Source organism: Petaurus breviceps, unplaced genomic scaffold (genome assembly GCF_028583685.1).
Source record: "Petaurus breviceps papuanus isolate PSGF00001 unplaced genomic scaffold, PetGlider_PUasm1.0 90879, whole genome shotgun sequence".
Lineage (NCBI taxonomy): Eukaryota > Metazoa > Chordata > Mammalia > Diprotodontia > Petauridae > Petaurus > Petaurus breviceps.
The window spans coordinates 4,375,764-4,387,793 of NW_027187368.1; the positions used below are offsets into that span (position 1 = coordinate 4,375,764).

At 37.8% G+C, this 12,030-nt stretch overlaps 1 protein-coding gene across 4 annotated transcripts in view; it reads left to right on the plus strand.

Annotated features, from left to right (window-relative positions):
* Positions 1–12,030, plus strand: part of CDK5RAP2 (CDK5 regulatory subunit associated protein 2) — a 164,700-nt gene that overhangs the window by 139,947 nt on the left and 12,723 nt on the right. For 3 of the 4 annotated variants that reach the window (XM_069073810.1, XM_069073811.1, XM_069073812.1), the window contains 5 exons: positions 1,902–2,091; positions 2,367–2,488; positions 3,305–3,550; positions 9,995–10,072; positions 10,808–11,070. In XM_069073810.1, the coding sequence (XP_068929911.1) occupies positions 1,902–2,091; positions 2,367–2,488; positions 3,305–3,550; positions 9,995–10,072; positions 10,808–11,070 (899 nt within the window). The remainder of the gene's footprint in view (positions 1–1,901; positions 2,092–2,366; positions 2,489–3,304; positions 3,551–9,994; positions 10,073–10,807; positions 11,071–12,030) is intronic. The other variant, XM_069073813.1, reaches the window with a different exon arrangement.

The following is a 12,030-nucleotide window of genomic DNA, read 5'->3' on the forward strand; positions in this document are numbered from 1 at the left end:
CACAAAGAGTTTAACAGATACTGTTATACCCAAATAAAATAAGGAAATCACACTGTAAAGGTCTGACTCTTCGGTTTCCCCATTTGGTCTTTGTAGGACAATGACTCTTAAATATTAAGAGTCACAACTAAAAAGATATAGAACAAGCTGACTTATTTACCTCTCAGCTTTTTCTACAATGAAATTTTTAATGTAGATGAGATCAATAACTTGTTTAATTTATGATGGTTGCTGTAAATCACATGAGTTAGATGCCTGTTGTATTTCTCCTCACTGACTTGTTTCTGCCACCTTTAAGCAGGAGGACCTGCTGCTATTTAGCTCTTCCTCTGTTCTACACTTCTGTTCTAGAAATAGATTGCATCACCTCTCAGGGTCCTCTGAAATGAACGAAAGATCAACTTTTTGCTGATCTGGACTTTTTTTTTATCTGGTTCTCACCTCTCTAAAGTTAAAATTAGTTCTAAGACCTGTGATAGGACACTGATCCAAGGAAACATATGTGTTCCCTACCCTCTTTATCAGTGAACAACACTTTTTAAGAAGTGAATTCTTCCCTTCTACCATGGTATCCTTTAGGATGATGTAGCAGCAAGCACCCCGGCGTCCTCAGGGTTTGCTGCTACCACAGGTTCTTGGATCTGCTTTGTTAAAGGAAAGCAACTCAAAATGGGTTAACAAGCTTTCTTTAATCAGTCAGACATATATCGTTTATCTTATTCAGGGGAAAAGGTCAGCACCCCGAACTTCAAAGTATACAGGCAGAATTATCAAGACAAACAGATCTAGTAGACAGATTTCAAACTGTCCAACCATTACATCCATACCAAATCAACATCTGGGTTTTTCAAAGCCGGGGGGGCCCTGGACAATGGCTTCCCAGAATACAGATCAAATCACAGAACACTTCTCAAAGTGAGCCCCCAAAACAAAGCCTCACATCAGGGCTTATAAAGCCTTCTCCTGGCTCAGAGAATGTAACAACCTTATTGACCCACTGGCCAATCAAGAAGTATCTACTGAAAAACAAGCCTCCCTCCCCAGGCTTCAGGTGCACTTTAGCCTAGGGGCAGGGAAGATCTTCCAAATTTGCATTCCCATTACAGATGATAATATATTTCATTTCGGTAATTGGTTATAGTTTGTGAAGTACTTTTCTTACAAACTTAAGGGAGGGCAAGTATTTCTTATTTCCATTTTATAGAGGAGGAAATTGGGACTAAGATCACTGGAAAAGGCAATTTATTTATTTAATTATTTTTGCCTTTTTGGAGGGCAATTGGGGTTAAGTAACTTGCCCAAGGTTACGCGGCTAGTGTTTTTTTTTTCTTTTTGTGTGTGTGTTAAGTGTCTGAGACCAGATCTGATGTCAGGTCCTCCTGACTCCAGGGCCGGTGCTTTACTCACTGTGCCACCTAGCCACCCCTGAAAAGGTAATTTTTTGACTACTATCCTCATGGCTCTGAAGAAGAAGCAAGTTAGTTGTTACCAATGTAACAGTCCTCTAGAATTGTTTGGAGTAAGTGGGCTTTCTGGTCTCCACAGCATATTTTGCCTTTATCATATAACATAGCTGATTCTTTTAGTATACAGTCCATGTTCTCCAAATTTCTACTCATCATTTGCTTGTAAAGACAAGAAAACGAGATTTGCATGACCCATTATCTAATAGAAAATTAAAAAGATCACTTTATTTCAGTAAAGTTGAATCTGTAGGTTTGATGCTGACAGATTTATCTAGCCAAAATGCAAAAGATAATTAGAATACTAAAATCCTAAAAACCAGATTAAATTTCTTTCTATTTTTGCTCCTGGAGTACTTAAACTGAAGTGCTGTATTTGGGTAATTAGGTTTAAAAACAAATGGTCCTCATTATAAATGATATTGCTTGTGTTTGCAGATAAACAAAAGGAAAATGAAAAATTACGAGAATCCCTCTCCAGGAAGACTGTGATCATTGAACACCTTCAGAGGGATTATGAATGTGTCAAACAAGAAAATGAAAGGTTGCAGAAACAAGTTAGTGAGAAGGAAAAAGACAACAGGCATCTGACTCATGCTATTTACAGCAGCCACCATGAATTAAACAGGTATCGATCTCGTCTTCACTTAAACTTTCATTGTGCAAAGTTGAGGGGTAAATAAGTCAGCTTCCTCTATATGTTTTTAGCTGAGTCTTCTGTTCCATGGAGGCCAGGCCCTTCCCTCTGTTCTGTACAAGTTGCAGTTCTCATCTAATTCAGAGATAATTGTCGACATGTTTAAGGTGGTCCCATGAAATGGTAATTTGCATGCATTTTATCCTTGTGTTAAAATAAACCAAATTATAACCATCTTTTAATTTAACTTGCACTGCACTTTTTAGGATTCAGACAGAAATGAAGGTTCAGCAACAACAGTATGCAGAGAATGCCAAATTATTGCAGTCACTCCGAGTTGAACTCAAGGTATATGAAAAGCTGGAAGAAGCAAACAGAAGACAGATAGGTATTTGGAGCCATGAGCTTATCTGATTTTAAGTTAAACCAGGTCAGATTGGAGCCATACTGAGATGGGGCCCTCATAAGAGAAGGATTGCATTAGCACCCTTTGGCATGAGATGATGTAATAAAGCACTGAGCTGGTGCTGGTATTTAACTGTCTTTTTTAGGTAGCATAAGAGCATCTTCAATTATTAATTTTCTTTGGCCTCTCGTGGTCTAGTATTTCATTCATTGTGGTTTTGCTTGTGTCAGGGTACTATCACAGGATATACTGTTTTCTACCCATTCCTCTAAAAGATACTAAATTGTTGAGATCATTCTTTGTGCCCTGATTTCCCCTGTTTTAAATTTTGAGGTGTTAGTTTTTTTAAAAAGTGAATTTCCTAAAAACTTCTTCCAGTTGAAAGTTTATCTTACAAAGAGTACTATGGTAATTATCATTTTCTCCTCCAGTTGCTTTCTTTACCCTCTCTGCTGTGGTTTTTATGACATATGGTGTCCTGAAAAATGGCCCTTTTGATTCACTAATTCTAGCCCAAATCGATTTTATTACTACTAGACATAATTTCAGATTTTGGTGGGCAATTTGCTAGCTTTTATGGCCAGAAGTGAAAATTAATTTTCGGCATTTATTAAGTGTTTGCAATAGCAGCAATTATGTCTGCCAATATTTTTGGTTTTAAGTCAAGCCATTACTTTAACTATAACTGGTTGTTAGTAAAGAGAATAAACAGGTAGTTATGTGCTTAACTATTCCTGTTCCTGGGAAGACTGACCTTTTAATTAGAAAAGATAAGTCTTTTCTCACAAAATGTCACAGAACCTAGACAAGACATGTCGGAGGAATGCAGAAAGGAACAAAACCATCTTCTGGACTTGCATGAACTCCTGACAGAGATACAGAATTTGAGGGTTCAACCGGAAAGAAGCATTGAGACAAATAATGCTCTGAGGAACAAGTTAAAGGATCGGCTTTCAAAGTGGGAGGACACCGTGGCTACAGTGTCTGCTTTGAGCACTCCCTGCCTTCCCAAAAATGAATGGCAGCCTTGCCTAGGAAACAACGGTAGGGCATCTTTTTCGAAAAGTTTTTTTTTTTTTTTAATTTTTAAACCTCCTCTCCCCCTCTCCCCCCACCCTAATTAAAGCTATGGATGTTTGTTGATGTCTATTGCGGGCAGCATGGTATTGGGGTTAGAATACTGGACTGGGAGTTGAGGTCTTGGCTGTCCTTTCTCTACCATAAATTAGCTGCTTGACCTGGGGAAAGCCCCTTTAACTCTCTGATTCTTAATATCTTTTTTTTTATTTTTTTAAGCAATCGGGGTTAAGTAACTTGCTCAAGGTTACACGGCCAGTTATTTCTGGGTGTGGTGCTGAGTGTCTGAGCCCGGATTTGATCCAGGTCATCCCGACACTGGAGCTGGTGCTCTTACTCGCTGAGCCACCTGGCCGCCCCTTCATATCTTCTTAAAGAGAGTTTTATTAGATTGTGTCTTCAGATCCCTTTGGGAGATAACATTCTCCATTCTAAGGTCCTTACTTATTTTAGTTCCAGCTTTCTGTATTCTAAGGTCCCTTTTATTTTAACATCATGTGACTCTTTAAGGTAGATGATAGATCCCAAAGAAAAGTGTCCTGGATCCAGAACCAGGAGATTTGGAATCGAGGCCAGTCCTGTCACTCTGTCATCAAGTCATTCTAATCTTTGTGCCTCCACTTCTTCATTTTAGAAAACTTGATTTCCAGTGAAGCTGTGCTAGTTTGTGTGATCAAAGCAAACAGTATAAATAAATAAACTTTTAACAATCTTCACTTATTTAGCACTTTACATTTTTAAAAGTCCTTTGCCTCTGTTAGCTCTTTTGATCTTCACAATTTTACCTGTCATTTTACATATGGAGAGACAGAGGCCCAGAGAGATTAAGTGCCTACTCTATTAGAACCCTCTCCTGATTACCAGGCAGCTTCTTTTCTTACTGGATCATGTTTGGAGTAAAATATAATTTTAGAACAGAATTTGTACAAATAGGGGGAAATCCCGTCACTTCTCTCAGACTGGGATTCCTTAGTGAATTGTGCCTTGGCCAAAAGGCCCAGATCTCTTTGTCCCAAGCTTGATCTTTACATGCACTCAGTTTTGCCCTTTGGAAGTTGGCTTTCATGCTTTTTGCTCTCCCTATTTGAATGTGAAAGCTGGCAATAGTGGGTTTCAAAGTTTCCAACTGTTAACTGCAAAATACTACAGATTTTACATGTGATGGAAACTAGGTTAAGCTTCCATAAATTTGGTTTAGCCAAAGGCTATTTACTCAAACATCTGTATATCAAGGGCAGCATTTGCTACAGTTGCCACTGTGTTTCCCAAGAACAATCAGCGAACACACTATGTAATCCATTTCTAGCCTTATATCCTGGAGGCATATTTTATCTTTATTTGCATCACTGTCAGACAGTAATGGTAGAGCCATTCCAGTTGGAGAGAAGTTTAGTAAAGTGTTCACACACATACTGGGCCTATGGTACCCAACACACAGCTTTGTAGATTTCACATCAAACCCAGGGAATTATCTGTCAAGGTTATATTCTTAATGCTACTTAGTTGTGCTGTGTTATATGACACAAGCTTTAAACTCAGATCTTAATCGAGAGAAAGCACCCTTCTTAGCACTGCAGAATGAATATTAAGAATGGGAAGGGTTGAGTCATAGAATGTTAGAGGTGGCAGGAACCTTAGAACATGGAACAAATGTTAGAATATAGAATTTTAGAACTGAAAGGAAATCTAGAACACAAAATTTTAGAAAATATCATGCTAGTATTAGAAAGACATTAGAGATCATTTAGTCTAATCCCTTATTTTTCATAGAAGGACCTGAAACCTAGGGTTAAATGGCTAGCTTTATTATGCATTATTTGATCTTCACAAAAATCTTGGGAGGTAGATAGGAAACATTGTTTTCTCTATTTTCCAAATGGTGAAATAAATTGAGAGAAGTAAAGTGATTTATTGAAGGTGGTATGACTAGTAATTGGTAGGGCAGAGACTAGAAGCAAGGTCGTCTTCTTCTCCTATTAAAAGCTTTAGAGTTTTTCATTTGTTTTTGGGCAACACCGTCACTCACTATTTCACAGAACCTTTGATTATGATAGAGACAGTTCAAGCAAAACTCAACCACACAGAGACTTATTTGTAATGTTCTGAACACCTTAATCTCCTACCTGTGTGAAGAGGAGGCAAGTGTATTTTGTCCTTTGTCCTCTGGAGCCAAGACTGGTTAATTGCATCTAAGATGAGTTCAGAACGCTTTCAGTGTTGATTTCGTTTATGCTTTTGGGATCATTGTGCATTTTCTTCTTGTTCTGTTTTCCTCATTCTGCATCAGTTCATAAGTCTTCCTATGTTTTCTCAATTCTTTATACTTATGGCACAGTAATTTTCCATTACAGTAAGACACCATAATTAGTTCATCCACTTCTCAGTCAATGGACATCTGCTTTGTTTTCTTTTTTTTTTTTTAATCACAGAAAGTGCTTCTATGAGTATCTTGGCATCTCTAAATATTAGATGAGTTGCTGTATCTGAATTGATGGAAGGAGAACTGAGACATCACAGACTGCTCCCTTTACCCATCCTTTACAGTGAAATTAGAGGTCTAGACCAAAAAAATAGACTTCAGTTATTTTAGTATAGTTTTATTTTAGTGATTTGGAGCATTTTTAATGGTTGTTGATAGTTTGCATTTTTAAAAAACTGTTCATATTATTTGACAACTTTGATGAATGCCTCTTTGGCCTCATAACTTTATCTCAATTCCCTGTATATCTTAGCTATGAGGCTTTTATTAGAGATATTTGATATAAAGATTTTATTTCTCCCACACTATTTCTCTTCTAGCTGTTTTCATTTTAGTTGTGCAAAAGCTTTTAAATTTTATAGAAAGTATTCCAAAAAACTTATTGCAGTTTTAAGGAATTAAAGCTTAAGAATGTACTTTTGGAACACCTTGTATTTCATTAGTCTTTTTTTTTGTCTTTTCTGATCAGAATTATGTATTCCTTTTAGTTTGTGAATTCTGATCTAACCATAGTTCTGAAAAGAACTTCATTCTGTTCTCTTCTAAATTTTTTTTTTTATGAAGTGACCTTTTGCCTTTAGATTATTCATCCATTTGGAGTATCATGTTGGCATGTGGTATAAAATGCTAGCCTGAACCTATTTTCTGTCAGTCTGCTTTCCAGTCTTCTAGGGATCATAGATTTAGTTAGAAAGAATCTTAGAGGTCATCAAGTCCAAACCTTCATTTTATAGATGAAGAAACTGAGGCCTAGAAAGGTTAAATGACTTACCCAGGGTCATACCACTAGTGTTTGAAGTGAGATTTGAACCCAGATCTTCTGACTCCAAATCTAGTACTGCTTTCCATTGTACCAGTAGTTCTTGTGGAATCAAGAAACTTTGTGAAAGTTGGGCTATTCTATTAGGTTGTTTCTGTAGATCTTACTCATCTGGTCCTACGATGCTTTCACTTTTCATCTCTCTGCCTCTCCTCAAGGCTGAGTTTACTGTTTTTTTCATTCAGAGGTATTGATAAAGAAGCAGAACTTCTGCTTCTTTCCTGCCTGTTTGACTTTAAACAAATTACTTCTCTGTCAGCCTCGGTATCCTCATCTGTAAAAATGAGAAGGGTTTGGGAGATATTTTTTAAGGTCCTATCCATGATCCTGAGAAAAATATCACCTACTTCCCAGTTTTTGCTAAGGCCTGAATTTAAGGCTTTACTAGTGAGGAATTTATATATTATGATGTCTTTAAAACTAATATAACTTAAGATATTTTCCTACCAAAACATGGAAGTAGCATTTGGGCAACTGTGGATTAGAATAATAGTGTTGTCAGGCAGCAATATTTTTTCTTTTAAAGGTATTTTTGAGATTCATATTTAAGTATGCCACTTTTTTTAAAGATCAAATTTAAAGGCAACTGGGTGCCCATCCTTCTCAACAGCTGCCATGTGTTTTCTGAAAAAGCAAATGACTTCTTTAAAAGGCTGGCACCATATAATTCCGACATCTCAGTAAGACTATTGAACTGAGGCAATATAGCTCATTTTTCTATTTTCTAATCAATCAGTGCTTCCACTCCTTAGCTAGAGTGGAAAGGGTGGGTGGCATCATGCTAGGAGTCAGACTGTTTGGGTTAGAGATCCACATTAGAGTTGTTACGAAGATCAGATGGATCCAGTGACCTCTTCTCTGTCCTCCTCCTCTTTGATATATCTCTAGCCTTTGGCACTGGGGATCATCTCCTCTGGGATGCAGTCTTCTCTTTAGGTTCTTGTGTCTCTATTCTCTTTTGGTTTCATCCTACCCGTCTGACCCTCCTTCAGTCTCCTTTGCTGAATCTTCATCTAGGTTATTGCCTATTAATTATGGGTATGCCTTCAAGCTCTTTCTGGGGTTCTCTTCTCTATCTCCTCTAGATTGTCTTGGTGATGTTATCATTTTTCGTGGGTTCAGTTACCATGTGGAGGACTGTCATATCTAAATATCCAGCCCTAACAAGCTCCAGTCCCACATCAGCAAATGTCTTTTGAACCTCTAGAACTGGTTGTCCTGTAAGCTTCTCAAAGGGAACACATCCAAAACAGAAATCATTATTTTTTCTTCCAAATCTTTCCCTCTGTCAAATTTTTGTTAATGTCAGGGGTGCTACCATCCACATTTGGTCTCCTTATTCTCATTGAATCCACATATCCAGTGTGTTGCCAAATCTTGTTTCTTTCTTTGCAAAATCTTTTGTATATGCCCCCTTCTTTCTACTCACACAACCATCACCCTAATTACTTTTTTTTTTTTGGAGGGCAGTTGGGTTTAAGTAACTTGCCCAAGGTCATACAGCTAGGTTTTCTGTTTGTGTGTAGTGTCTGAGGCCGGATCTGAACTCAGGTCCTCTTGACTCCAGGGCCACACTCTATTCACTGCACCACCTAGCCACCCCAACCCTAATTACTTCTTGCCTGGACTATTGCAATAGTTTTCTAATTCATCACCCCCACTTCAAGTCTCTTTGTTCTATATTCCACACCTAACTGCCAAAATGACTTTCTTTTAAAATTATTTTTTTCCAAATAACAAAAATTAACTCTCTCCCTCTTAGCTCTCTCAGACTCTTATTGCAAATATGCATAACCAAGCAAAACAAGTTCCCTCATTGGCCACGTCCAAAGAAAAACGCATATACTTTTATGTATGTATATGTGTGTGTGTGTGTGTGTGTGTATGCCTACATACAAGCATTTCATTTTTCACCTTGATTCTATCACATTTTTGTCAGGAAATGGGTAGCATGTTTCATTATAGGCCTTTTGGAGTCATGCTTTATCATTGTGCTGATCAGAATTTTAAAGACTTTCAAATTTATATGTCTTTCCAAGATTATTATTGTTGTATATGTTGTTTTCTTTGCTCACTTCACTTTGCATTAGGTTATACAGTTCTTCCCAAGTTTTTCTGAAACTATCCCATTCACCATTTCTTATGGCACAATCGTATTCATTACATTCATATGCCATAATTTATTCACCTGTTCCCCAGTTGGTGAACATGCTCTTATTTTCAGTTCTTTACTATAAAAATGAACTGGCCTATTTTTGTACATATAGATCCTTTTCCTCTTTGGTCTCTTTGTGGTATAGGCCTAGCAATGGGATTGTTGGGCCAAAGGGGAGGCACAGTTTGGTAACTTTTTGGGTGTGGTTCCAAATTGTTTTCCAGAATGGCTGGACCACTTCATAGCTCCTTCAACTAGTATGTTGATGTGCCTGTTTCCCCATAGTCCCTTCAATGTTTGCCAAAGCAATTTTCCTAAAGCACAGGTTTGACCATTTGCTTTAGGATATTCAGTAAATTCTAGTGGCTTCCTATTATCTCTAGGATCAAATATAAAATCCTCTATGTGGCTGTTGCCTCCCTGCTTTTCTAGTCTTATTCTTTATTCACCACCATGTATTAGACACAGCACACAATATCTCTGGTACTCATGCCCTAACGTGGGTTGTTTTCTATTCCTGGAATGCTCTCCTTCCTCTCCTCTACCTCATAGTTTCCCTGGGATCCTTCAGAAGTCAGCTGAAATTCTTCCTGCTTTAAGCCTTCCCTTGTTGCCTTATCTTTAGTGCCTTCTGTTGGAGATTTCTCTCCATTCACTCTACATATATTTTGTATATTACTGGTTGTTGTCATGTTTCTCTCCATCTTCAGAATATGAGCTCCTTAAGGGCAAGGACAGGTTTTACTTTCCTTTGAATTCCTGGTGCTTAGCACAGTGTCATACACAGAATAAGCACTTAAATGCATGTTTATGAAATTTCACTGTAAACACTAAAGCCCAATATAAATGTTAAGTATTAGATTAAGTCTTCACATTTAAATCTTACATGTGGGTAAGTTGGGATTAAAATGTCATCTTTGAATCCATTTGTTTTTCCTCTTATTTTGGGCTTCACAGTTGATAATGAACCCTCCACAGAAGACAAAGATCAGTGTGAGCTGTCGGATCACAGTTTGTCACTGCTGCCAAAATCAGGTACTTCCCTGCTTCATACATTTGTTGAGCACTTACTATGTTCAGGACCCTGTTTTAGGGAATATACATAGATGCGTAATATATACTTCCTTCCCTAAAGGAGCTAATAGCCTATTAGGGAAAATAAGATCTGTACGTAAATAATTAAGGGAAGGTAGGTGGCATAGTGGATAGCATGCTAGGCCGGAATTCAGGAAGACTCAAATTCCTGAGTTCAAATCTGACCTCAGACACTTACTAGTTGTGTGACTCTGGGCAAGTCATTTAACCCAGTTTGCCTCAGTTCCTCATCTATAAAATGAGCTGGAGAAGGAAAGGGACCACTCTTGTATCTTTGCCAAGAAAAATAGGGTCATGAAGAGTCAGACACGACTGGAAAATGACTAAACAACAACACAAATAATTATAAATACAAGACAGAATAATAAATGTTGTGGGGATTCAGAAGAGAATGATAGCACTTATAGCTGGAAAATCAAGAAGAACTTCATGGAGTTAGGTTCCATTAGAGCCTGGTAGGATGTATGCTAATGGACATAGGGATAGAGACATGGTATAAGCAGAAGTTGAAAAGCTGGGCTTTTTCATGTTCTGATGAGAAGCAACAGCCTACATCTAAGAATACCCAGAATTCACTCTTTGCTGGAATAACTAAAAGTGCTAGGTAAAGTCATCAGAAAAAGGTGTGCCCCTTCCTGAAAGCAAGATATCAGAATAAACATTTCCCTATTTCAGAAAAGCCACGAGTGTCATCTGGAGGGGACATGGACAGCTCTTCATGCTGTAGCAGCAGCTCTGTGCATAGCGCATCGTGTACCCCCCGTCTTGTTCCTGGCCATCGAATGTGGGCCAACAAGAGTGGACGTCACATTCTGGGGTTGATTGAGGATTATAATGCTTTACGTAAGCAAATTTGTGAAGGCCAGAAACTACTTTCAGAAATGGAAGTTCATCTTCAAGCCATTTCTGACCCCAAGAACCCAGAAGCCGGATTAAAGGTAAAAAAAAAAAAATTAGATATGCTGAAGGGAAAAAACACACCAAAACACTCATTTTGTTAGATTTAGAACATTTATGGATTGTATGTGAAACACCTAAAAAAATCATAGACACTGGCGCAGGATCAAAGTCTGATGCTGGATGTGTGTGGATTTCCTTTTAAACTTCCTTTTGCCAAATTACAGTAATCCTTTTTAACAGTACTTAAATGATTTGCTTTTTTAGCCATTGTGTTTATTGAATAGAACCTCATTGCATCAGAATGAATTTCTCTCCTTTTCTCTCTTCAAATCGCTACATACCACTCTGTAGCCTTTAAATCTTAACCTCTTCTTGCCCTCTTATTTCTTCCCTTGTAAAATGGGGTTAGTTCTGCTTGCCTCCAAGGGAGAAGTACATATGCTAGAGGCATACTGTGTAACTTGTGTTTCTGGAAGACAGACCCAGTGTAAACCGGCCTTGCAGACAGATTAAAACAAAACCCCCAAGTCTTCACTGTGCTAACTAGAGGTGTTAGACTTAATCTGTCTTAATATAACACTTCCTAGCTTTACATTTTTGGTTGGTATTAGTGAATGATTTTAGTTGCTCGTAATATAGGTTCTCTTAGGCCTCTGGGCTAGTATTAATTGCCTAGGTGATATAAATAGAGGCAGTTCGCTAAAGTTATAATATAATGCTTCAGCAGCTTAGTGAGTTTTTTTTGCCTGCCTTATCTCTGGGTATGCAAGCTCTTTCAGTGATTTGCTCACTAAAACCTTTTTATGAGAACTAGCACTATCTTATTTTTTTTTTTTTAAATTTTGAGTATTCATGGCACTTGACAGTTTTTGAAACACCTTCCCATGAATTTGTGCAAATCTAGGCAGGTTCATAGGATTTAGATGTAGAAAGGACACTAGAGACAATCTGGTTCAAATCTGTCACTTTACAGGTGAGAAAACTGAGACTTAGTGTTA